The 25,120-nt window shown below is 34.7% G+C and overlaps 5 protein-coding genes, 2 long non-coding RNA genes and 1 pseudogene across 7 annotated transcripts; 4 read left to right on the top strand and 4 right to left on the bottom strand.

The window, feature by feature from the left end:
* The first annotated feature begins 1,685 nt into the window (after nucleotides 1-1,685).
* Nucleotides 1,686-2,396, top strand: LOC106294335. Its single transcript, XM_013729888.1, has 3 exons — nucleotides 1,686-1,976; nucleotides 2,128-2,190; nucleotides 2,286-2,396. Exons 1-3 carry the CDS (start codon nucleotides 1,758-1,760, stop codon nucleotides 2,394-2,396), a joined length of 393 nt encoding a protein of 130 aa, XP_013585342.1. The 5' UTR covers nucleotides 1,686-1,757.
* A 2,452-nt stretch (nucleotides 2,397-4,848) lies between these two features.
* LOC106343225 (protein disulfide-isomerase 5-3) lies at nucleotides 4,849-9,047 on the top strand. Its single transcript, XM_013782381.1, has 15 exons — nucleotides 4,849-4,889; nucleotides 5,101-5,191; nucleotides 5,278-5,372; nucleotides 5,640-5,697; nucleotides 6,187-6,371; nucleotides 6,458-6,515; nucleotides 6,912-6,952; nucleotides 7,046-7,120; nucleotides 7,270-7,326; nucleotides 7,581-7,647; nucleotides 7,856-7,999; nucleotides 8,084-8,305; nucleotides 8,375-8,536; nucleotides 8,619-8,696; nucleotides 8,784-9,047. Exons 1-15 carry the CDS (start codon nucleotides 4,849-4,851, stop codon nucleotides 8,859-8,861), a joined length of 1,452 nt encoding a protein of 483 aa, XP_013637835.1. The 3' UTR covers nucleotides 8,862-9,047.
* LOC106343226 (early nodulin-like protein 3) lies at nucleotides 9,019-9,931 on the bottom strand. The gene is made up of 2 exons (XM_013782382.1): nucleotides 9,660-9,931; nucleotides 9,019-9,596 (listed from the first exon to the last, which is right to left on the bottom strand). Exons 1-2 carry the CDS (start codon nucleotides 9,844-9,846, stop codon nucleotides 9,133-9,135), a joined length of 651 nt encoding a protein of 216 aa, XP_013637836.1. The 5' UTR covers nucleotides 9,847-9,931; the 3' UTR covers nucleotides 9,019-9,132.
* A 66-nt stretch (nucleotides 9,932-9,997) lies between these two features.
* LOC106343228 (COBRA-like protein 10) lies at nucleotides 9,998-11,506 on the bottom strand. Its single transcript, XM_013782383.1, has 2 exons — nucleotides 10,739-11,506; nucleotides 9,998-10,085 (listed from the first exon to the last, which is right to left on the bottom strand). The coding sequence occupies exons 1-2, from the start codon at nucleotides 11,061-11,063 to the stop codon at nucleotides 10,042-10,044; spliced, it is 369 nt and encodes a 122-aa protein (XP_013637837.1). The 5' UTR covers nucleotides 11,064-11,506; the 3' UTR covers nucleotides 9,998-10,041.
* Nucleotides 11,507-13,564: 2,058 nt separating this feature from the next.
* LOC106293546 (CCA tRNA nucleotidyltransferase, mitochondrial-like) lies at nucleotides 13,565-15,574 on the bottom strand. Its single transcript, XM_013729227.1, has 7 exons — nucleotides 15,212-15,574; nucleotides 14,921-15,030; nucleotides 14,692-14,819; nucleotides 14,533-14,599; nucleotides 14,363-14,446; nucleotides 14,198-14,260; nucleotides 13,565-13,937 (listed from the first exon to the last, which is right to left on the bottom strand). Exons 1-7 carry the CDS (start codon nucleotides 15,360-15,362, stop codon nucleotides 13,746-13,748), a joined length of 795 nt encoding a protein of 264 aa, XP_013584681.1. The 5' UTR covers nucleotides 15,363-15,574; the 3' UTR covers nucleotides 13,565-13,745.
* Nucleotides 15,575-16,126: 552 nt separating this feature from the next.
* On the bottom strand, nucleotides 16,127-17,222 carry LOC106294237. The gene is made up of 4 exons (XR_001260788.1): nucleotides 17,044-17,222; nucleotides 16,816-16,920; nucleotides 16,569-16,667; nucleotides 16,127-16,465 (listed from the first exon to the last, which is right to left on the bottom strand). It is a non-coding gene; the product is annotated as an uncharacterized LOC106294237 (long non-coding RNA).
* Nucleotides 17,223-17,734: 512 nt separating this feature from the next.
* Nucleotides 17,735-18,776, top strand: LOC106343911. The gene is made up of 3 exons (XR_001270049.1): nucleotides 17,735-17,972; nucleotides 18,043-18,586; nucleotides 18,660-18,776. It is a non-coding gene; the product is annotated as an uncharacterized LOC106343911 (long non-coding RNA).
* A 21-nt stretch (nucleotides 18,777-18,797) lies between these two features.
* LOC106345064 lies at nucleotides 18,798-21,973 on the top strand (annotated as a pseudogene).
* The last annotated feature ends 3,147 nt before the right edge of the window (nucleotides 21,974-25,120 follow it).

Genomic DNA, 25,120 nt, shown 5'->3' with positions numbered 1-25,120 from the left:
CCACGAAATATCACCCAGATCTGAAACAAATTCGCAGCAATTCCAAAAGGAAACTTTGCGAAATCTCGTGCCAAGTGAAGCATATTAGAACTTGCGAGATAAGCAAGGAGAAAGGCAGTTGGTGTATATATCATCAGGAGCTCTTCCTGATTGCATCAACAATTTATTTCCTGCTTTGCTCTGTAAGGCTTCAAACCTTATGCTCCTGTAACACAAAATCATACTGAACAAAGCAAAAAGTTATAATTTGACAATTGTTGTTTCAAATCAAACACTAACCTGTTGTGATCATGTGTTCGAACAAACTTCATGCCTCCATTCTAGAGATTGCAAACATTTGATAAGATTCAAATAAGTATTGGATTACTTGATTACAGGCTATATATGTCCTTTTGAATTATTAATTTACTACCTATCACGGAAGCGTCTCTTTTGAGTACATGCTATATCCTAGCGTCTGTTGAATTTACAGGAACTGAGAAAATAAAAAACTGTGGAGGAAAGATGATCGTGGGTAGTGGTCTAAGTGGATTGTTTTTAGAAACTGTTGCGTATCTTTTCTCGTTGCCATGTTTTACAACATTATTTTGTTTTAATTATTTAAAAAAATAATATAAACACAGATGATGTAGCAGAATTTGATTGGATATGTGATTTGTGATTTAGTATATAAAAGATGACAAAGTCCAAGTTGATTAGTCAAATATTTTAAAGCTTACGGAGCCACTTATCCCATACATGGTTGATGGAGAAGGGACACAATTGAGGTAACAGTCCCAAATCCATCAAAGATTCGGTTCAAAACTTCATGGCTCACCAACTAAAAGTACAATATGTTGTACATGTTTGATAACAAAAATACTAATGCAATAATAAAACAATTATTATCCTGCTGGACTATAAAAGGTTCAAGAACGTGGACTGCTATATATACGACCATATATTATATACGTTTATCATTTGTTTTTAATTAACTAGCTATTTTTGTTTTTTATTTTAGTTTATATTTTAGCTATTTTAGTTGCCTTCATCACGTTTTCTGTTTGAGATAAACGAAGACTAAATCTGATTGCCACGTTATAAACCATATTATCGCTAAACACTTAGTAGCAGTTCCCCACGAATTACATGTCTCCATCATTGACTAAGTTATATATATATATTTCAAGAACACTTTCCCTAAATCAATACAAATGTTGTTCTTTTACATACTTGTAAATTTGATACCTAGCTAGCACATAAAAGAGTATTTAATACGGAATACATAAGAAATGTAGTAGGACATTATGTAATGTAATCGTTCCTTAATATTGTTGCAAAGTTTTGATTATTAGTTGGAATTTTACACACAAAAAAATGTTTTTATTAGTGTTAGTTTGTCTTATAACTTTTAACTAATGAGATTTAAATAATGTAGGAAGTCTAGGCGGTGTGTTACAAAATCTATACAAGCTTGTATACCTTTCTTTGTTCTTGCACGTAAAGAAATCAAACTGTTCAGCTGACATATATAAATATGAAATCAACAAGTAGATAAATTAAACAATAATTAGACTAAAGGGCCAAATTGTGCCAGACCTACAAGCTTCATGTACCCCCCTCCTCCTAGGCTCCTACATTCATATATATATAGATGTCACATTTGAAAGGATTTGACAAACAAAAAGTCTAAATTAATACGATTTTTAGCTTCTCACGTCTTTCTTTTCAATAAGATCAACCTACTCTTCATCAAGCTCTTCTCTCAGAAAGATCAAATGGAAAACTCAGCACTAAGCAATGTCGTGAGGCGAACAGTAATCTCTAATCAACAGAGAACAATACAAGAGGGTCTAGAAGAGAGTAGTTGGGATATGTACGTTGAAACCGAAGATGGTATCAGCCATTATGAAGATTCTTCCATGATCTCAGATGCTGCGTCTCCTATAATCTATGTCGAAGAAGACACGGCTTCATCTCCGTCTAACAGAACCAAGGTTAGCCCACAGAGAAGACAAATTGATGTATTTGCATAATACATACATTGATAGGCCTCATTAATGGCAATGCACATATATATATATGTATGTTGTCTCATGTGTTATATATATATATATATATTAATCTTAGCCATGTTTGTGTTTTTAGGGTTGCAGTGAAATGGAGAACAATACGACAGAAATAAAAATCATGAACAATTCTAAAACTGAGGTAAGAAACTTTCAACCAATTCTAAAACTATATATATATTCTTTCTTTTTTTGATAGAATATATTCTTAATATATAAATTATTGTTTATTTATAGGAGAAAGGATTGAATAAGAAAGGGATAATGAATGAAGAATATTGCGTAGAATTGAAGAAGAGAGGACTTTGTTTAGTGCCTTTGTCGATGTTGTACACCTACATTGGTTGATACTTCGACTGTTTTTAATCGTAAGCTTTTATTCTTTTTTTTTGTGATTATTTTCTGTAAAATCTGTTGAAGACTAGTAAATTTAGTGCAAGTCGAAATAATGATGGATGATGTATTGTATGTGTAAATTGTACAAGCAAGAGTGAAGATTTGTAAAACATGTCCAAGCATGTTAATATAAAGTTAGCATGTTTCCATGTGTAATAAAATGTTATCATGCCTTCATGCGTGTCACAATATTTGGTACATGTATATATGACTACTTTTGGAACGCCTTGTAGTTCAAATGACTGAATTTTCCTGACTTTTAAAAAAGTTCCGATTCATTTCCTAATGTGCGATTGTGTCAAACAAATTTATATAACATTCATAGCATTTATAGAAATTTATTTTTAAATTATTCAAGTTCCATTTTGGGAGATTTGTGGACAATGTATAAACATGTGGTAATCTTTCATTTTTATTTAGTTTTTAGATGTGAACTAGGTTAAGATTCGCGCCTTGCGCAGAATGAATATTATATTTAAAAATTATTTTACGTATTATATGTTTTAACATATGATGAAATAATAAATATATATTGAAAAATTAAAAAGTCAGTAACATTACATATATAATTAAATTGGTGCGAACATATAAATAATTTTTTGTAACCCAAACAATGTTTTTTTTGAAATTTAAATGATATTAACATATATAGTATATTTTTAATATTAGTGTCTATTAAATTATCCTTTCTATTTGTATGGGTTTTTTTTTATCAATTTTATCTTTTATAGCAAAAAATTTAAATTACTGATAACAAAAAATTCATTGTGGGATTAATAGTTTTAGTAATTTATAATTTAAAAAAATTAAGTTGTCAATGTTTGCTCAAAGCTTTTATCAAAAAAATTGTTCAAACTAAATTTCAGAGTTAAAATTTATGTATTTTATATGGTATATAGTTTAATTTAAAATAATATTGATATCTTTTAATCTTAATAATTATTAAATGAAACTTTCTACTTATATGATTTAGTAATCATTTGTATTTTGTCATAACAAAATATTTAAATCAATCATGAAATTTGAATTTGAGACTTTTAACAATTTTAGTAATTTATAGTTGTATTAAAAAAAATTTAATATAACATATACAAGAAAATCAATTTTTTTATTATATGGTTAATTTGAATATTTAATTTATTTTAATAGTTTAAAATGAAACCAATATGATAGATGATACACTAATTTTTATCGAATCTTAATTATTCAAAATCATTAATTGTCATATATATTTTAGCCACATTAGGCAATTCAGTAACTTTTATTTAATGATATAATAAAGAACATTAATAATGAATTTATGGTTAGTTTAATAAAAATCTTATTATATATTTAGATGAATCAATATTTTTTTCTAATGATTTTAAGAATTATTCTAGTGATGATAAATGGTTACAAAACAATGTTGTAATGTTTATAAAATGGTAAAAAATCCTAGAAGTTCGAACGCTCACAATTATTGTCCATATGTGGATGTCCGTTTCCACGAATTTTACATACAGATATCCAGTCTTAAACGTAAAGAAATTGTAATTAAGTTTCACACAAACCTTTTGAGAGATTTATAGAAAATATATAAAAATATATAGCCATATATATAAATTTTAACTTTTGAATTAGCTTTTGAGTGATTTCTAAAAGAGCTGATTTAAGAAAATCTATTTAATTTTAGACGCCTTTTTAAAATATTTGAATTGTTTCTGAAAACTAACAAGAAAATACAATAAACATTAAAAAAAAATGTAAGGATACTTTTAAAATCAAGTATCTTTTTAAAAAACTACTCCCTCTGTTTTTTAAAGATAGATGTTCTAGAGAAATATTTTGTTTCCAAAAGATGTATTTTTCATGTTTTCAAAGCATATTTTGTCAACTAATAATGAAAAATTGTGTGTTTCAAAAATATTAATTACATTTCTTTTAATCCTATTGGTTTAAAAATATAAGAAATATAAAGTTACAAAAAATTATGCATTAATAACTAAGTTTTAAAATGGTTTCTTAATAAGTGTGAAAATCTTAGAACATTCATCTTTAAAAAACAGAGGGAGTATTAATTTAAGTGTTAGACGATTAGTTATTTTCCGACAAAAAGAAGACAATATAATGGTAGTATCTTTTTGTTTTCTAAAGTAAGACAAATTAATATGGGTAGATTTTTTTTTTTGTTTGTGCACAATTAATATGGGTAGATTAATTCTTTATTGTAATGAGGTGGACCCAAAAACCAAATGGTTAAAGAAGGTAGAGATTTGAAACGCAAAGCGTTTTCCTTCACTTCACGGATTCCGCATTACAGGAGAAAGAGAGAGACAAGTCATCTTCTTCTTCCTCTTCACATTCTTCTTCCCTATCACACTAGATAGATCTCCTCTCTTTCTTTCACTCTGATCCATCATCAGCTATGGTTTCCCCTACAAAACTCAAATCCATGGATTTCTACAGGTGCGCGATCCTCTCCCATTACCTCAATCCTCTGTTATCTCTGTTTCATATACACATACGTTTTTTTTTTTGGATTTAATGCGTTTCGCGTTTTGGAATTTTCAGAATTGTGGGTTCGTTTTACGTATCCTTGATTGTTCAGAAAGTTCGATCCTTTTTCTCTTAATAATTCAGAAAGGATCTGACATTCGAGGTGCCCCTTGTTGTTTAGGAAAATCCCGAGAGATTTGACAGAGGCGTCTCTATCAGGCGCTGGCTTATCCATCGTTGCTGCCCTCATTATGATGCTTTTGTTCGGAATGGTATAATCCTTTTTCTTTTTTTTTTTAATGTGATCGTTTCACAACATCATCTCTGTCTCTGTTTGATCAAAGATATGATCTTTCAGGAGCTGAGTAGTTATTTGGCAGTCAACACTACCACAACTGTCGTCGTTGACAAGAGCGCTGATGGTGACTTCTTACGCATTCATTTCAACATCAGGTCTGATACTGTTTTGTGTTTAGATAACGAATCTTCTCTGTGTTTCTTTCTTCTCTTTTGATATTGAAACCTGCTCTTAACGTCTAGGGAACATGTATAAAAGTTACTAGAATCATAAAGATATGGTTTTTTACTGCCGAGATGGTAGTAGTTTCACATTTCATCTTCTGTTCTTTTGTTTGTCATAGCCTTCTGAGTCATGTGAGGGGATAATTGTTCTCTATAAGCTGACATTGGTTTTGTATCTTCATTCTCTTTTTTTTGTAGTTTTCCTGCCCTTTCATGTGAATTTGCATCCATTGATGTGAGTGACGTCTTGGGAACAGTAAGTCTCTTCTCATAACTCTCTATTTTTATGTATCCCTCCCTTCCTCACTTTCTAATACATTTTGCTATAGATGATGTATGATTATCATACAAGAAAGCAAAAACGCTGAAGAAATAACTCACGTCTTGACATTTCTTCAGTTTCAGAATTTGTATCTTTGGTTATATGATACATTATAGACTATGCTTATAAGAATTTTGAGTCGGCTGTGCTATTATTATCTGGAATTAATATAGTGGTTATCGCTTCCATTTATATTAGTAATTGTCATCATAAAAAGGTAGGTGGAACTTAATAATACCTTCTTACTGCAAAGAAGTGTTGTTGCCATGTTGTTGAACACTTGAAGCTTGTTACTTTTTCCATGAGTCCCTGTTCCAGTTTGAAAGCAACATTTGCTGAATTTAACCGAGCTATGATAAATATATATGCATATTATTTATATGGTTTGCTCCTAGATCTAAATTTGATGTTTTGGATTTTCAGAATAGGCTAAACATAACAAAAACAGTTCGCAAGTTTCCAATTGATCCACATTTAAAGACCACTGGTGAAGAGTTCCACTCGGGCCATGGATCACATCACATCAACCACGGAGAAGAAATTAAGGAAGAGATTCCTGATGGTGCCGTACCACTTGTCAGTGGTAGTTTTGATTCATTTACAAAACAGTGAGTGTGCAGCTTCTTTTTTCTATTGTTCTAGTACTATCTGAGGATTTGAAGATGGATTAACGTAAACTGGCTTTCTTTTGCAGCTTTCCTCTATTGATTGTTAACTTTAATGCACCATGGTGCTACTGGAGTAACCGTCTGGTAATTTTCTTCAGTAATTTCTTATGCTTGGGTTCAGAGTTTTCATATTCATGGTCTTTTTTTAATCTGATATGCAAGCACTAGTGGTCCAGTTCTGGATGTACTCACCATAACTTGTTCTTTTTGCTTGAATTGAGGGAAGCCTTATTACGTTCTTGACTGCTATTAGTGAATCAGGATACGTGAAATCCATGTTCATCTCATTTTTATAGGGAACTTTACTTTCTTTTTATGTGTATTACGGTTTGGTCTAAAGGGGTATGGTGTTTGTATATTTTACGAACTGTATATGAAAATCTCATATTCTTGAATTATACGTTGCTCAGTACCTGTCTAACATTGAGAAATACGTTCATGTTTGGTTTATGCTGAGTTTCTTTTTGTGTTTTCTTTCAGAAACCGTCTTGGGAGAAAGCAGCTTCAATTATATACCACAAGTTTGCATTAGACTCTTCTTCTTATTTGATTAAGTTGTGAATTTCAGTATTCTTTCTAAACATGGTTATTGCTAATATCCGTCCGTCCTGCAGATATAATCCTGAAACTGATGGACGTGTTCTTCTCGGAAGCGTTGATTGCACAGAAGAAGCTGAACTATGTAAGAGGTACGAACAAGTTGATGGTTGCTTTCTTGCTTTTTCACCCACCTTTCTCATAGCTGCTGTTTAAGGATGCATGAGGAGCGGTGGATATCACTGGAATTAATTTCTCGTTTGCCCTCCTAACATAAATTTTGGATTTTTTTTATTTTCAGGAATCATATACAAGGCTATCCATCTATTCGGATTTTCCGCAAGGGCAGTGACCTTAAGTGAGTAACCATCTGATAAGACGTTTAAACTCCCACTAGCATAGTTTTTGTTTGTCATATCTTCTGCTTAACCTTGTGTAGTAATGCAGCTAGAAACTCGATTATGTCTCCTAATCATCACTGTATAAGTGCACAAAACCTTATATTTCTTTATGTTCTTATTTTTCATTTTAGTTTCCTTTGGATATATGTAAACCACATACCTGCTTGTGCAAGCATTCTTATTAAAGTGTTACCTGTTTTATTGTTTTCAGGGAGGACCATGGACATCACGAACATGAATCTTACTATGGAGATCGGGACACAGATAGTGTAGTTAAGGTAAGATAAATCCAGAATTCATTAACGGATCAGGATGTTATGTGTGTGTCTGTTAGCTCGTCTAGTTATATATATTAACAGGTGGTTGTGTCTGTCAGTTATATAGATATACATACATGCACATCATCATCTTTCTGCTGCGTTTTGAGTAAGTATTAAGCATATGTTCTTCTAAAAGTTTGATACACAAGGATTTTGTTTCTTCCAGATGGTGGATGAACTGGTCGCACCTATCCACCCAGAGACTCACAAGCTAGATTTGGATGGTATATCCAATGAGACATTAAAACATCTTAAAAAGGCACCAGTTACTGGAGGTTGTAGAGTTGAAGGTTATGTGCGTGTAAAGAAGGTAAAAACAATTCCGACAAAAAAAAGTGAAGACAGAATCAATGTCCCTCCTGTAACTGATAATTTCGTCTTGTGTACGTTTCAGGTTCCAGGAAACCTTATTATCTCAGCTCATTCAGGAGCTCATTCGTTCGACTCTTCTAAAATGAACATGTCGCATGTTGTTACCCATCTTTCATTTGGGAGAATGTTTTCCCCTAGGCTGTTGACCGATATGAGGCGCTTGTTGCCATATATCGGCCAAAGCCATGACAAGCTCGATGAAAAAGCATTCATTAATCAACACGAGTTTGGTGCCAACGTTACTGTAAGTCCCAACATACCTATTCTTGAAACCTTTACTGACCCTTATCTAATTGTTTCATACACTATGCAGATCGAGCACTACCTTCAAGTAGTCAAGACAGAGGTCATTACAAGAAGAACAGCTCAAGAACATTCATTGGTTGAGGAATATGAATACACCGCTCACAGCAGCATAGCTCAGACTTACTACTTACCGGTTGCAAAGTTTCACTATGAGCTCTCTCCCATGCAGGTTCAGTCAATATCTCTCTTAAATTTCTTAATATACTCTTTATAATTAATACTCCTTGGTTGCTCTGTGTTTTTTTTTGCAGATTGTGATAACTGAAAACCCAAAGTCCTTCTCGCACTTCATCACAAACCTTTGCGCCATCATTGGTGGTGTTTTCACGGTTAGTATATTCTCAATCTTTCTTATGCATACTCTCATAGATTCCATGGTGGTTTTAATGTTAATTTTTTTTTGTTTTCTATTTCAGGTAGCGGGAATACTAGATTCTATTTTCCACAATACAATAAGACTGGTGAAAAAGGTGGAGCTGGGGAAAAACTTTTGATTGGCGACTGGAGGTTAGAGTTTACCATTAATCTATAACACCATAGAAGAACCTCAGACTGTTTTATTTGGAACAGCTGTTCTTACAGAGAAAAACTCAGAAAAGAGAGAAGTTTTGTTTTGACACTTATCTTAGTTTCTTTATGTTTCTTGAGAAATAATACAACCCAGGTGGAACTTTTATTCATTTACATGATAAACAAATGTTTATAAATCAAGCAACAAACACCAACTGAAAAAAGAGTGAAAAGATAAGGCAGAAGATAAACTAGTTAGTGTAGGAATAGAGTGGAAGCAAAGGCAGCTACAAGAAGAGCAGCCACAAAGGAAGAAGATGGGGAAGCTGCACTATTTGGAGTTTCGTGAGTTGGAGTAGGCGTAGGTGCTGGTGTCTCAAAGGGTCCTGTCATTGGCGGTGGAGAAGGAGGGGGCTCTGCCGAGGGAGCCAACGCTGGAGAAGGCGGTAATGATGAGGGAGCAGGAGCTGGAGAAGGCAGTGGTGGTGATGATGTGGTGGTGTTGCCGTTTCTGTCAGCCATGACGATGACCACAAGCTTCTCGTTTTTTTTGCAGTTGTCTTTGTTTCCACTGATGAAATAGTATGGTCCAGAGTGTGTTAATGCGAAGGAAGTTTTGCCATCAGCAAACTTAGCGGTTGGTGCATCCGTGTTGCAGCTGTCGTAGGCGTCTCTTGTGACTTGGAGAACTGAGTCTTGGTTTGGTTGGTAAACGAACACTGCAATTGTATATGTGTCACATGTGAAATAAAGCAATGATTATGGTTTAATTAGTAACTTACGCAGAGAGTCGCCGATTTGGAATCTGCTTTGCTCTGCCCATTGACTGTAAACTTGAGAACCTGAAGGGACGGTCCAACCTTTTGCACCACCAACCGCAAACTCTCTAGCGTAGGCTTTGCTAACGATCGTGAACAGACACACAAGACCGAATCCACGAAGCGTCATGTTCTTTAGGTCTCGAACCATTTTTTAAGATGTATGTATGTGAATTTAGTGTGCTATTATAGGGACATGTGTTGAAAGGCGTTTGAGTTTATATAAAGGTGAGGCGTTTGAGGAAATGTTGCAGAGAAGCTCTTTTTATTATCTCTCTCAGATTCTAAGCAAAGCATTGCTTTCAAGAAGTGTTTTAGTTTTCGAATCTCTTATTCCTTGCTTCTCTCAATAGCTTTTGTTCCCTTGGTTCTGCATCTTTGCTTTTGTATCTGAAAGACAAAAGAGAGATCTCAAAAAAATAAAAAAAATACAACAAAACTCCAAATCAAAAGACTAAGATCTTCTTCATGTCAAACAAAAAAAAAAGCTGACATTGTTCTGAGCTTTTGGGATTAGCCGAGAACAACATCCACATGAACACTTATCTAGAGACCAAACAAAAGTTATTTCTTCCCGGTGTAATTTATCAAAACATCTTTATAATTTACAAATGTAAATTCCCGGTGTAAAAGTTTATAGTATTACACATTCTTTAAAGATTAAATCTCATGGCTCATTAATCTCTATTCCCTCTCAAACAATAGTCTTTCCTAGCCATTGATAGGGATTATAATATCATGTCAAGTTTTATGGACTTACAAATCAAATATAAATGATAATGAATTCTTCCAAGTCTCTAATATATTCCTTATGACAACTAAATTCCGGATGTACACAATTTTTAGAGATTAATGTCCACTAATGTCTAAATAATCCCAATAGCAAACGCGAAAATACGTGAATAAAATAAACAAATAAAATATCTAAAATGTCGTGTTTCTAAAACGTAAGCAATTACATAATAAACATTACATACATTTATTGTGTATTAGTGTATACTGAAAAGTTAACAATGGAGTCTAGTTAGTATGCATGGTCTAACCTTTCCTCTTTGCGGCAGGACATTCCCAACCGTCGTTGATGAGCTTAAGAGTTTTTGGCATGGGCATGACCGACTTTGCAACCCCAAAAAGGGTCCCGGTGATTTCGATATTGGTCGATATCTGTGTGAAGTCACCTGCGGTTTCAATAGAGGTTTTCAAATCTGTGTTTGGCGATCCAATGAACGTGGTTCCGTTGCTAGCATCCAGAGGATAATCTCCGTCCATTGGAGCCGCACCAGTCGCAGAAACGATTAGTTCCTTGTGACGAAACCCTATAAACATTTGCCATCCCATGAGCTCTTCCTTGCCCGCGTTTACAATCATCGCAGTCGCTTTAAACTCCCAAGACTGTGCGGTCACGTTCTGACGTGAGGGTACTCTCTTTCACGGCTGCCGAAGCTGTAGCTCATGAAAATACCGTTACAATGAGCCATCTCAGGCGGTGGTTCGCCTCCTCCTGCTCCATCTTCCGTTGGCGTTCCATAATCCTGGCCGTTGCACAGGAAAATAATTGATGATAACAGGATTAATAGACTTAATGAATAGCGTGTACCCCAAGGTAACTTCATCCCCGCTTTAACTGTAACAGCCTTCATCATTTGAATATTACTCTTTCTTCCTCGCCGCCGCCTTGTGATTACTTGAACCGCAAGGCAGCCGGAGAAAAAAAAACAAGGAATCAACCAAGCCTTTGACAAAGAAGATTGAATCAAACGATTAAGGTTTCAAAACTGGTAAAAAGATTCAAAATCCAAAAGTTTTAATTCAAAGAGGAGGTTTCGTAATAAGTAGTTTTGATATGAGCCTCTGGTTTTATTTTGAGGACATGTAAGAATTAATGGTCCAGACTATTGCTAATTTTGGACACAGAGCTTCTTATTTGTTTATTAACATTAAACCCGCTTGTATTGTTTTCTGTAATGAAACAAATTCTAATTATTATTTTTTTTTGGGTTATTTACTTGGATTCCAGAATAATTTGGATTCTACTATTTCCATTCATATTTCAACTAAAGGGAGTATGGATTTGTTATATTTCAGTTGTTTTTTCCAATAATTATTCAGTTTATTAAAATATTTATACCAGATTTTTTTTTTTTTTTGAAAATGAGCTTGTATTCAATACTTTTTTTGTGCATCTGATTAGATTAAACTTAAAATAGGGTTCTTACAAACTAGGTTCAATAAGCTCAAGGGATAGAGCAGATTTGGCTAATTTATCAGCATGTCCATTGTCTAAACGTGGAATGAAGGTGAAACAATAGAAAAAGAAAGATAAAGACAAGGAGGCGATGTCCGATAGGGTTCCGTAGAGCTCCGCCGGTCGCCGGTTCCCATTGATTGCTCGCACGAGCTCTTAAGAATCTGAGTGTATCTAGATGTTGGTGTAACTGAGAGAGGAAGCTTGGAGCAGTAAAGCTCTAATCGCCAGGCTCTCAGCAAGGAGAGGTGAGGAGACATGATCTTTGAACAGAGATCCTCGGTTGATTTCCTTCTTTGCAGAATCGGGGAAGATCTAAGCTAAACATGCATGTTTTGTACTTGCAATCCAGGAGGCATCAATAAAGCATAGTATCGTCGAGTTGGGACAGCTCGGGGTGAGGCTTGTTTGGTCGAGAGGTTTTGTTACCGATGATGGAGATAAAGTTAGTGCGATTGACCACTCTCTTGCTGCTGAGATTGCTTTTGTCATGGTATTTGTTGGATCTAGCGCTCTGTTCTCGAAGATCAAGAGATTCCTAGCGGTCCAGATGGACCACGATATCCATGGGAAGAGGTTGGTTGAGGTTCCTACCAGTGGAAGGTTTATGCGATGTCGAGATGTATTCAATACTATTTTTTGTTATTTCAGCATCATATATTATACGAATTTGAATAAAGAAGGTAGAACAAATAACTAGAATATATAATTTGGTTTTTTCATATAAGTATGTAAAATATAAATGATTATTAATTAATTAGTTAGTTTTTTAATCTTGAATTGTCTTTAGACAAGTGGATTGGTCATTAGTGGGTGTAGTCAGATCTTGTAATCAATGTGGGCGGGAAGATCAAATTTTATTAGAAAAAGGTAGCATCTACGATAAAGGAAAAAGTGTAGGGTCAATTAAACATATGAAAAAGAATTGCTTAAAGTTTTTATTGATGGTGACTGGTGTTTAATTAGGAAAGAGATCTGAGATCCCATCTGATATACTTAGAAATTAGTACAGTTCAGTCAAAAGGTTCTGGGCCATGCCATTTCGGATGCATATAACTCTAATTGTTTTTTTTTTCTTTGTCACTAGATGAACCTCTAATTATCTGTCGAACAGCAACAAGAACATCCGCATTCAATACCGTTACACAATCTCCCCATTATTTTTAGATTTTTTTTTCCAACTTACTTTTAGATCTTTTACTTAAAAATGAGAGTTTCAATGTTTCATACTTCTTAGACTTTTAGGTATTAATCTTAATTTCAACAATTTTTTTCGTACAACTTAAAAATGTAATAAGATTAGGTTTTCTGTTATTGAATATCCCTAGCTGTTTCTTTATGATACTTCAATTGTTTTATTTATTTAACTCCTTACGTCCATTAGTTTGCCTTCTTTTAATTGATTTTGGCTAAGTATTTTAGAGCATCTTTATCCCTAGAACTATCAGGGTCTTTTAATCACTTGTTTAATAATAAATTTGTGTTAAAAACTTTAGTTAAGAGACACTTAAATTTTTGTCCTCCATTGCAAGTTTCTTAAGTAGGTTCTTAAAAAAAAAAATTGAAAGAACTTGAGAAAGAAGAAAGAACCAGAGAAGGAACATTTGATCTTGTGAATACACTTTCATTATCCATATTATTTATACAAGTTTCTGATAATACAACTTTTTGTAATGGACGTTGATGCTGCACCAGGTTAGAACTTGACTATTGACATTTCAACACAAGTTTCTAATCTTTCCATAGAACAAAGAACAAAAAAATGCGTGGATTTTATAAAGGTGAGTGAAATGCAATAACATAGGCTATAGAGGAATACATGTGAGTACTCTTATTTTTGAAGTTTCTGGGATCTCTGGATCATCAAGGGAGATGGACTTCCAGTGCTCAAGAATATCAGTGGCCCAATCAAGGTTGTCTAGTTGTGCGCCACTCTTCGACTCAAGGGAATGAATCAACGATAGGAATCTCTCGGTGGTACGATGTATATTAATAATCTGAAGAATATGGATTTCATTATTATGATAATCATGAATTTGTTAAGACGTAAAGCAGTCCAACTTAAACAAAGCATGGTAAAACGAGATACACTAATCTTGAACAAGACCACACCAACAAACTAATGCAAAACATAGGTGAAGTCTTTAATATTACCATGTTAGATGGTTTTCCCTGTTATTACCATACAAAGCACACAAATCGCCATGTTACTGCAATTAAAGGCCTAAAATACTGAACATTAATAATCAGAGCTCACCGTTTCAGCATCACTGGTCTTCCGCTTCAAGGAGAATTTGAATATATGGTTGACATCAGGGATCTGAAAAAAAAAAGCTCAAATTTGTTAGATACGATATTCAAACTCAGATTTATTTAATCCAGGAAAAGATGACGAGTTCAAATACACAAAGAATTACAGTACCAATTTGCCCTTATTGTCTTTGTAAACGGTTTTCCTAAAGGGGAGAAACAGAGCCGCATACAGAGCAAGTCTTCTTTGTTCACCCTAAAACCAAATAAGACACCAATAAAATCTAACTAAACATAAAAAGAAATGGAACAAGAAGAAATCATGACAGGATAATCACTCACATTGAACTTTGCTAGCTCAGGTGTTTGAATGAGGCTCCACATTGCTTCCAAGTACGCTTTACAGAGACTAAAAAGGGAAGATATGTTAGTGCTTTTGCAAAATAGAAATAGCAGTGTCACAGAACCAGATTTGCTAAGTTGATTAGAAATGAGATAAACCTGCCACAATCCTCTGATGGTGCAGGCTCCGATGAAGAGGGAAACGCAAATACAACCCCAAACAGTTTCAGATCAGAAAGATACGTTACTGCTGAAACTGGCCCATTCCCAGATATCATCAAATCAATCTGCACCAAGAAATCAAGTTGCGTCACAAATATACCCCTAAAAAGAGAGGTTGACAGCGGAATCAGCCAATATCCAGCAAGCACGAAGATCATATACATACTTCATTCCCAATCCGCTCTCTGCTAATTTTTTCACCAAGAGCTACCCTAACTTCCTCGCTTGAAGCATCTTGTTTTAGTTCTTCATCCAGCGTAAAACCAAATCTTGCACCTGTTATGACAAAACGACAACCACAGATTTCAAATGAAAGATCTGACATGAGCACTGAAACAACATAAAAGCCTCCCTTTTTTTTTTGAGTAGGTGATTCCTAAGACTTGTTTAAGGTTAAATAAAGCTCGATACCGCGTTTGAAAAAATAAAGATATATAACAATAGAATCAATCAGTACCTTCTCTTTGACAGCTTCTTCCCTCTTTGCAATTCAACAGCGCGTGGATAGCCACCGTCTCCAGCAACCAATCAACCACCATGCCACCACAATCCTCGCTTCCACTCTGGCTCAACATCCCGGCTGCACCGTATCTCCGACTCTCCTTCATCGTATCCACAGAAGCTCCTACGCCTCCGCGGTGGTGATGACGGCGCCGAGAGACATGACGGAGAGGCAGACGATGGAATTGGGAGATAGGACGAGCATGACGTCGAGAGAGAAGAGCTTTCGCCGTCGTCGAGGATTTGAGAGAGAGAGAACCAGAGAAGGTCGAAAGACCAAGCCTCTCCTCCACCCAATCATGTTTCAACAGCTGTCCCACAAGACACGTTCCTTGAGATCAACTCCATCGGGAGTCTCCTAGTAGGAGTTTTAAGCAAAAGTAAAAAAATAATAAATGAAAAATGCAAAAATAACAGAGAAACCGTGTCTAACTTGGGCTTATTAAAGCATCTTTATCCTACATACCCATTAAGGGTTTCTTAATTGATTTTTAATAATATTTAAGGAATAAAGTTGATTAAGAGACTTCGATAAGAAACTTGAGATTCTTATGTCTCTTATTTTAGGGTTTTTAAAAATAAAATATTATTAAACATTTTTCTTTGTTTCCTTGTTTCTTCTTGATGACAAATGGTAAAATTCTCTAAGGTTTGATCAAAATATTGATCAAATGTATTAGCATTTGATTCTTGAAAGGTGTTTTGAGAAGAAGATGCCATATTTGTGATATACAACAAGAGATTTTTTTTTTTTAAATGGTTACTCTTGGTTTGGTGAGAAGAGGGAATATGACTTTGAGATTATGGCTTTGATCTTGGTTTGGTGAGAAGAGGGAACATGACGTTGAGATTATGGCTTTGATCAGGTTTTGTGAGAAGAGAGAAAATTAAGACTTTGTGCTAGAAGTATACAAATATAGTTTGCACATGCTAAAACACCTTGAGATCACTTTATGATCTGGTTTGGTTTGGGGACTCGGTTAAGCTTTACTCTGGTATAGTAATGAAGCCAAAAGGAACCGCTCGTTACCTGAAAAATCTTGTGCACCCATGTAACAGTAGGCTCTTTATGAACACCATTTGCCCGAAGAAGTTTTGGTCCATTTGAAATCTTTCCAGGAGATGATGAAATTTCATTGTCCATTTTTGCCTCTTTCTCTAAGATGTCATCAAGTTCATTTAGCAAATAATTAAGGAACTCATGTGCATCCTGCATGAGAATATAGTAACATAACAGTTTAATCAAAACGCTATGTTTCCTTAAAACTGTTTCTTTAAAAAGATAAGGCAGGAACGCAAAGTAGGTAGGGAACCTGATGCATATAACTCCGAAAAAGTACATTTTGTTTCTTCAACCTCTGTACAAAGCGCTTGGGAGCAATAACTCATGTCTTATTCTTCTGAGAACTTATCTATTGGGAAAAAGGGCAATAAAATTAGCACCGCCACAATGTCCATATTATCTGTAGTGACATGATGCTCTCAACACAGGAGAATAAAAACAAAACACCCAAGTAGTACACATCCATCAAACACACAGGAGTTAGGGATCATAATCACCTGAGAAAACAAATCAGCCAAGCAAGTCAAGAGATTCTCCTCACTTTTATTATTTGTGTAGTATTCAAGCAACTATTCACGGAAGGGAGCACAAAAGTAAAGTGCCTGCACAAGAGGAACCGTTCATAATCATAAAACGATTAGTTGACAACACTTAACAAAAACAGAACACAAACAGGTCTTCTGGTCCTATCAAAATTGTGCACAAAACAGAACCTATCGACCAACCTGCAAGACACTGTTACAGTAACAAGTGTTGCCGAAGTTTTCGAAGCCAAAGTATCGTTCTCCCTCCGGGAACTGCTCGCCCAGCGCTTTCTCCAGTTTCGAACCCGCCACGCCCATTATTAGACACCTAGCAAACACCGTCCATGACTTCAAACCTGATAACAAGGAATGAGTCAATCAATGAATGATTCTTTCACTATGAGATTTCTGATTTCGAAACTTGAAAGTGCCAATAAATTGATAACTGTCGATACAACAAACTATCGTACAAGCTTTACGATTATAGGGCGAGGAGAATCGAATCAGACGATGGTCTAATGAGTAGTTGTGTGATTACTCACATCACGAGAAAAGCAATCATCAGAAAAAAAAGAAGAACAAAACTTGAGGAAGAGAAGAGAAGAGAACCTAGGCTTTCTTGTTCTTGCAGAGATTGTTGCGGAGAGAAGATGAGAGAAGAGGAGAAGAAGGAACATGTCCTATTTAAGAGAAAAAAGAACCGTCTCTTGTTTTAATATCTATTTTTCTTTTTCTTTTTAATTTTAATTATCCTAAGAGACCCATTAAAAACTTGGGATAATGATGCTCTTAGAATTGGTAAAAAGCCCTTACGTGGCGGTTTTCTATTGGACCCCCTTAATGTTTTTCTCCCTCCTTCACCGGCATTTGTGCGAAATCAGTTTCTCTTCCTCCTCCATTCTCGATCACTCCTTCTCCTCTCTCAATCTCATCTCATCCTTCTGGGTTAGGCAAAATCTCCTTCTGAGGCTATGATGAAGATCAGAAGAGAAGAAGGCTTCAAGAGAAAGCAAAGATTCAGGGAAGGATGAAACTCAGACAATTGCTTGCCGTCGACCTCAGCGACTATTGGTACAGAGTTTGCTCAGCTGATGAGTTCTTCCACTTCACCAAACTCAATCCTAAAGCCGGTAATTTTCTGTTAAGCCTCTGATTTAAGTTGGTGAGATTTTTATTTTGATGTTGTTGTTTCCATTGCAGCATATATGGTTAATGAGGTCAGGTTCCGTTGATGGGTTCCTCAAGAACACTGGATTTAATAACAAGGCTGCAATGGGAATCAAAATCTATACGACAATAGAAGATAAGAGCTTGAACATATTCAGGAAGGGATAACGACTTTCTCTATTTTACTCTGTTTCAGTTTCAAGAAAGTTTAGACTTTTTTTTTAATACGACTTGTCATCAGGGCTTGTCAATGTGGATGTTACTGAGACTATCATTCCAAAGTCTAGGCATAGTTTACGGCAATTTAGGGACTTCTCCATTGTATGTGTTCTACAATACATTCCCTGATGGCATTAAGGATAGTTAAGATGTGATCGGGGCTCTTTCTTTGATCATTTACTCTCTTCTGCTTATACCTCTCATCAAGTATGTGTTCATTGTCTGCAAATCTAATGACAATGGTCAAGGTAAGAAGCTTGTGAGAGTAAAGAATCTAGGAAGATAGCTCTTCTCTTCGTTGTTCTTCTCGGGACGTGTATGATGATCGGTGATGGTATCTTAACTCCAGCCATCTCCGGTAATCAACAACCTTCTTGCCTTTCTTTCTTTTCTTTTTACTCAAGGTTGATGACAAAACAATCTTCTCATAGTTCTTTCAGCGACTGGTGGGATCAAAGTCAGCAGCCCAAAGATGAGCAGAGGTAACAAAACATTCACTGCACCTTTATGCTAGTTAGTTCTTTCTAACTTTACTACTTGTTGTTGTTGCGGCAGACATTGTTGTGGTTATGTCCATTGTCATTTTAACAGGCACTGAGGCTCCATACGCAGACATTCCCGTTACTAGCGATACAGCTTTACTTTCTTTGTGTTTCCTTGTCTTCTTCTATCGTACTGCAGACAAGCTGCGTATCTCGTGAACAACAAGGATCATTACGATGACACGTTCTATGCATCTATCCCAAGTTTGTTCCTAAACCTCTTTGCTTTAATGGTCTCTTCATTAGTGCTGAAACTTTCTTTTAATAATTCAATTTCTAAAAAAACAAAAATTAAGAACCTCATAGGGTTCTCCCATTGGACCTTCACACAACTAATTACATTAATAGGGGTTCTAAACTTCATAAAATACACAATTAACTATTAAATTAATTTTAAGAACTCATTAAGAGCTCTAACCAATGGAGATGCTCTGAGGAGCCAGAACAAGAGACGTGTCTTCCCTGTTTTATATTTTTCATTTTCATTTTTTGTTTAATTAACCTAAGATACACGCTTAGGAGACGCGATAATGGTGAGAGCATCCCCAATGGGGGTTCTACCCATTGGAGTTCTTAAAATGCATATGTGTGTATGTATATATTATATGTATGTATGTATGTATAAAGCTATTGTTTTTAGAACTTTTGGAGGGGGTTCTTCACAAAAGTAGTGGACCCCATAACTACATACATACATATAATATATACATACACACATATGCATTTTAAGAACTCCAATGGGTAGAACCCCCATTGGGGATGCTCTAGTGTCTACTACTTAGGCCAACTCCAATGGGACACTAAAACACGGTGTGATTTCATTTCTAATGGGACACCAAAAATTACACTATCCCACCAAATTTGGTGGTGTAATATTATTCATCATACCAAATATTTAAAATAATGTATTTTATTACTTTATAGTTAGTTATAGATAGATTAGTTTTATTAATTAGTTTTAACTTATAGTTAAAATGAATATAGCATATTTATTGTATTTATTATTTTATTTTCATACTAGTAAAACATTAAATAATATTATATTTATATTTTTAATTAATAATATATTTAAATGAGTTATCAGTTACATTAAATTGTAACAAAATAAAAATGCTTTTCATTTTAAATGTATAAAATTTTCTTTTTGACTTATTTTAAATAAAATAAATAAAGTATCAAAATTAATTAAAATACAAATAACATATATAATGTAATGTAAAATAAAGTTTGACACCAAAACACCAAATTTAATGTAATTTTAACACCAAATTTGGTATTGTGGTTGGAGATGCCCTTAGTCGTCTCTAGGAGACAACTTGACATATCAGCTAAAATAATCACAAGACCACATAATCTAATCTATAAAACATCTTCAAATCTTTCAGACAAAAAATTACCAAAAAAAAAAAATTACCAAAAAAAAAAAATTATCAAAAAATTTAAAACGCAATGGTTCTTATCAAGACACAGACAATGGTGGCAAAACATGTTGTAGCTACTGCTTTAGCTTCATCTTCACAGCTGGTCTCACTTCTCTCTTCTTGTGGCTCAGTCTTCGTCCCGACAAACCCAAATGCTCCATCGAGTACTTTTACGTTCCTGCCCTCAACAAATCTTTAGATTCACATTCACGGCTCAATACAACTCTCAACTTCATAGTTCATTTCGCTAATCCAACAGAGACCTAGGTATCTACTACGACGATGTCTACCTTTCTTTCTCCAGCGACAACAACTCCTCTCTCGCTACCTACAGAGTGCCAAGATTCTACCAGGGACATACTCTGCCTTTGGATAACCAGGCGGTTTCACGAGCGGTTTTGCCTAATGGATCTGCGGTTTTTCGGATGGATTTGAAGACGCAGGTGAGGTTCAAGATTGTCTTCTGGAAGACTAAGAGGTATGGGATCGAGGTTGGTGCTGATGTTGAAGTCAACGGTGATGGAGTTAAGGTTCATAAGAAAGGGATTAAGATGAAGAAATCTGATTCTTCTGCTAGATTAAGAAGCTATTTTCCGGTTTGTGTTTTAATGAATTTGATCGTGTTCCTTGCGGTTTTATTAACTCTTTGATTAAACTGGTGCTGATGTTTGTTTGTTTTGATTAAATTGGTAACATGATGTATAGCAGTGCAGAAAAAATTACGAGGTTGGTGCTGTTGTTTGTTTGTTTTGATTAAACCGGCAACATGATGCATATCGGTGAAGAAAATTTTACGCTCAAGAGGAATCCATAGGGACACAACTTGCGCACGGCGTGGAGCACCAGAAGAGTTCATAAATCATGTATTTTTTGAATGTCCACCAGCAATTCAGGTTTGGGCACTTTCACGAATTCCGTCGAATCCAGACTTTTTTCCCCTCAAATCCCTATTTGCAAATATGGACCATTTATTTTGGAGGGTTACCCCGGAAATGGAAGATCATCAATTTGCATGGATCTTATGGTATATATGGAAAGGAAAAAACAATAAAGTTTTCAGTAATATGGATATTGATCCGTGTGAAACTCTTAGATTGGCAGAAACGGAGTCGGTACTCTGGACTGAGGCACAAATTACAATTACACAGAGAACTGATCAAGCTCGGACTGCAACGAACGTGACAATACCATCTATCCCTTGTAGATGGTGTTTCACGGATGAATCTTGGAAAGATGGGGAAATATTTTCGTGACAAGGGTGGTATAGTACGCTAGAAGGTTTTGATGGTCTAATGGGAGCAAGAAATACAAGAGCGAGTCAATTACCTTTTCATTCGGAGATATAAGCTTTTATTTGGGCTATGGAATGTATGAGGAATCTAAGACAGTTAAACATCACATTTGCAGAAGATTGTTCTCAATTGGTGAAGATGGTTTCTGAACCTGAAGAGTGGCTAACCTTTGCAAGTTATTTGGAAGATATAAAGTTATTGAAGAGAAGTTTCAACAGTTCAGAGCTCATCCATATACCACGGACGCATAATTCAAGGGCAGACAGTCTAGCACGCAGTGCAAGAAATCAACCGTCTTTTGTTGTCCATATGGACGCGGAGCAACCAGTTTGTCTATATAAATTTGTCTCTTGCTCACAAAAAAAATTGACTCTTTGAGTTTTATTGTGTGTGTTACTTTCGTTTTCTTCTTTCTCCTTCATCGTGTCCAAATTTGACCAAGTAATCATTGATTAATTTATTCAATTTTTTTATTAAACGAATCATCGATTAATTTGTTTCAACTATGTATTAGTTTTCTTTTTTTTGAACGATCAACTATGTATTAGTTTATCTATCAACAAAATTGTATTTGAAATCAGTTATCCTTACATACAAGCATAACTATTATACAGTTATCTTGAGGTTGAAATGAAGGAACAAAGAACACATGACAACAAGTGCATAATAGTATGAATATAGTTCGATCAAAAAAAAAAAATAGTATTAATATAGTAGTGATTACAAGTGTGAAAATAAAACTTTTTAAATCCGTAAAAGAAAAATTGTGAGTTTATGAAGTTTTATGCAGCTGTTCAAAAGTAAATTGTTCATAAAAGTGGTATTTTTATTCCAGTAATGGTATCATTTTTCGCAAAATACAAAACAAAATAACGGGGGGGGGGGGGGTTATGTTGTCTTCTTATTCATGTCAGTACGAGAATTTCTTAACTTTTAGTTGAATTAGTATATAACCAATCGCATATTGTATTGTTAATTGTTCTTCATATTTTAGTATGGTGTTGCCGCCTCACGGTCCTTAACAATATGTAGTCTATTAACCGCGTCTTTTTATAGTATTTTAACTCTTTTTGTTTTGATTGTTGTGAAAGTTGCCATTGATTACTAGAAAAGTTGTTAAAGTAAGGGAAAAATCAATTCTAATGTTATTATGTTTTTATTTTCATTGGTTCGCTCTTCGGCCCTTGTTTTCAAGCCCAAGCCCAATATATAAATTTGTCTAGTACATTTTTAATTGATTTTCAAATATATTTTTGCTGATAGAGAAACTAATATTACATGTTTTCTCCTAAAAAAAAAACAATTCTAAAATTATTTTTCCTAACTAGTCTTTCGATGAAATTTGTGGTAGTGTCGCGATTTTTTAATTGATTTTCAAATATATTTTTGCTGATAGAGAAACTAATATTACATGTTTTCTCAAAAAAAAAATCAATTCTAAAATTATGTTTTTCTAACTAATCTTTCGATGAAATTTGTGATAGTGTCGCGAGTGTTTTAATTGATTTTCAAATATATTTTTGCTGATAAAGAAACTAATATTTCATATTTTCTAAGAAAAAACATCAATTCTAAAATTATTTTTTCCTAACTAATCTTTAGATGAAATTTGTGGTAGTGTCGCGTAGGCTGGACTGTTGGTAATATTTAATTATTTTAGTTTATGTCATATCTATCTATATATATAAAAGAGAGTTATCTCTCTCTCCTGGGCGCGCCACGTCATCATCCACGTAAGAAAGTCGAAGATTCCAGGCGTGACACGTCTCCAGGCTTTAACGTGTTTTGCTTTGTCTTTTCTTATTGTTAATGGGCTTACTGGGCTATTTTTTATTATTCAGAATGTCAAGTGCCAGCCCGATAGAAATACAGTTCTATTGGCAAGAGGCATTCTCTGGAACTACGGTTTTATCTTCTTCGTCGATCTGTCAGCTAGCCAACAATGGTAATACAACATATCCAGTTAGACGAATCGTGGCGTAGAGACTCTTTGTGGTGCTTCCATAGAATCGTTTTGTATTTAGTTTATATACTGTGAAACGTTACTAGATGTCTTGATTCATCGTCTTTAATAAACCTCTTAACTCAATCAACGCACATCAAGGACGGAATTTCAATCAATGATACTTATCCATGTTCTAGGCGGTGTTTATCCACCTATAAAAAAGTAATGATTCACCCATAGAACATCATCTTCCATTAGTGATTATCCAAAAAAAACTTATTTCCAGAATAATGGCTAACACTTCTCTGTAATATAGATAGTCATCGTCTGATCACTCTTCGATATCTCCGTCTTCTCCAAATCGATTCATCGCCGCCGTAGTACTCCAGCTGAATCCAAACGCCGTTAACCCAAGCGTCGTTGAATCAACGTATTCACAAAAATCAGCTCTCCACTCTCACGAATCACGATCTCCATTACTTCTTTAACCTCTTTTGTGGTAATCTTCGATTATATATAAATAAGTCTCTGTCCCTTGAAATTTATCCTTACAATCCTCTCAATCTTTTTTTTTCTCTAAAATTTCAGCAATAAGAATGTCTAAGATAGTTCACCAACAAAATCACGTAAAGGTATGAGCTGTCTCTTCTATTATTCCTGTTTTATGAACAAAACTGTTTAAAAAAGTTTACCAGTTTTCTGACTGATTCTTATACAAATCATTCAGACATCAATATTACATACACTCTTTTGAAAACATTGTTTTCACGACATGTACATGTTCAGGTTTAGCTCATACACTCTTTTGGTATCTTTATTGCTCAGGTTTTATTCCAACAGAAAATGATGCACAAGTATGTCTACATACACGAAAGCTACTGCGATCAACAAGAGCTTGCAAATATTTCCAGGAGGTAAATCACTGAAAACGTTTACATAGAGCTTTACTGAGATTCATACAAACTATATTCCAGTTAGTGATTCAGCTAAGAATTTTGATTCACACTAGTCTTAGTGCTGCTAATATTTGATGTCCTCAGCTTCGATTCAACCTTTTAAAAGACGCTGTCAAAGAAGGTCTATTGCATTTCCAGGTACAGAATTCTCTCACCAAATGTGGTATCTTTCAATACTTACGATCATTAGTTACAACTCTGCTTATGTGCTTGCAGAAAGGTAGCGTTTCCACAAGAAATCTTAATGACCATCAACATCGTCCATGACTAGCAGAGGAGTATAGTTCCAATTCTAACGCAAACAAAAAAATCCACTTCAAGAAGAATAGTGTACACACAGGTAGAATAATGTTTCTCTGAACCGTTCCTTCAAATTTTTCTACTGAACAGCCAATAGATTCGAACTCACGGTTAGCAGGCAACGCTAGAAAAACCAGAGTAGTAAAGAAGACACTATGGTACAGCTTTTGGGTGATCCATTATTTAATTTTATAAACAACCTTGCGCATCTAACCGTACTACTTTATAATGTTAACACTGCTACTACATCAGTAAGAATCGCAGACGTATGTAATATGTAACTAAAACCCCTTTAGAGAATTGGTAGCTGGGTTTAAAGTTTTTTGTAGCCGTGTAAATTCAGAAATTTGTAATTCATAGGGGCTTAATAGGATATTTATTTCCTTAGTTCCATTATATCGTTTTGCTTGGTCTTTATTTTGGTTTCTACACTTTA

The sequence above is a fragment of the Brassica oleracea genome, chromosome C5 (genome assembly GCF_000695525.1).
Source record: "Brassica oleracea var. oleracea cultivar TO1000 chromosome C5, BOL, whole genome shotgun sequence".
Taxonomy (NCBI): Eukaryota; Viridiplantae; Streptophyta; class Magnoliopsida; order Brassicales; family Brassicaceae; genus Brassica; species Brassica oleracea.
This window is presented reverse-complemented; position numbering and strand designations above follow the sequence as displayed.

Coding starts and splice junctions, on each gene's coding strand:
- LOC106343228 (XM_013782383.1), bottom strand. CDS start 11,063: ATGATTGTAAACGCGGGCAAGGAAGAGCTCATGGGATGGCAAATGTTT. Junction 10,086..10,738: donor TCCTGCCGCAAAGAGGAAAG/GTTAGACCATGC, acceptor TTTGTCTTTCAG/ATACAAAAGCAAAGATGCAG.
- LOC106294335 (XM_013729888.1), top strand. CDS start 1,758: ATGGAAAACTCAGCACTAAGCAATGTCGTGAGGCGAACAGTAATCTCT. Junction 1,977..2,127: donor CTCCGTCTAACAGAACCAAG/GTTAGCCCACAG, acceptor TTGTGTTTTTAG/GGTTGCAGTGAAATGGAGAA. Junction 2,191..2,285: donor TGAACAATTCTAAAACTGAG/GTAAGAAACTTT, acceptor GTTTATTTATAG/GAGAAAGGATTGAATAAGAA.
- LOC106343225 (XM_013782381.1), top strand. CDS start 4,849: ATGGTTTCCCCTACAAAACTCAAATCCATGGATTTCTACAG. Junction 6,372..6,457: donor TTTGATTCATTTACAAAACA/GTGAGTGTGCAG, acceptor TTTCTTTTGCAG/CTTTCCTCTATTGATTGTTA. Junction 8,697..8,783: donor TCATTGGTGGTGTTTTCACG/GTTAGTATATTC, acceptor TTTCTATTTCAG/GTAGCGGGAATACTAGATTC.
- LOC106293546 (XM_013729227.1), bottom strand. CDS start 15,362: ATGAAGGAGAGTCGGAGATACGGTGCAGCCGGGATGTTGAGCCAGAGT. Junction 14,820..14,920: donor GAGAGCGGATTGGGAATGAA/GTATGTATATGA, acceptor TTCTTGGTGCAG/ATTGATTTGATGATATCTGG. Junction 14,261..14,362: donor AAGACAATAAGGGCAAATTG/GTACTGTAATTC, acceptor TTTTTTTTTCAG/ATCCCTGATGTCAACCATAT.
- LOC106343226 (XM_013782382.1), bottom strand. CDS start 9,846: ATGGTTCGAGACCTAAAGAACATGACGCTTCGTGGATTCGGTCTTGTG. Junction 9,597..9,659: donor CCAAATCGGCGACTCTCTGC/GTAAGTTACTAA, acceptor ATACAATTGCAG/TGTTCGTTTACCAACCAAAC.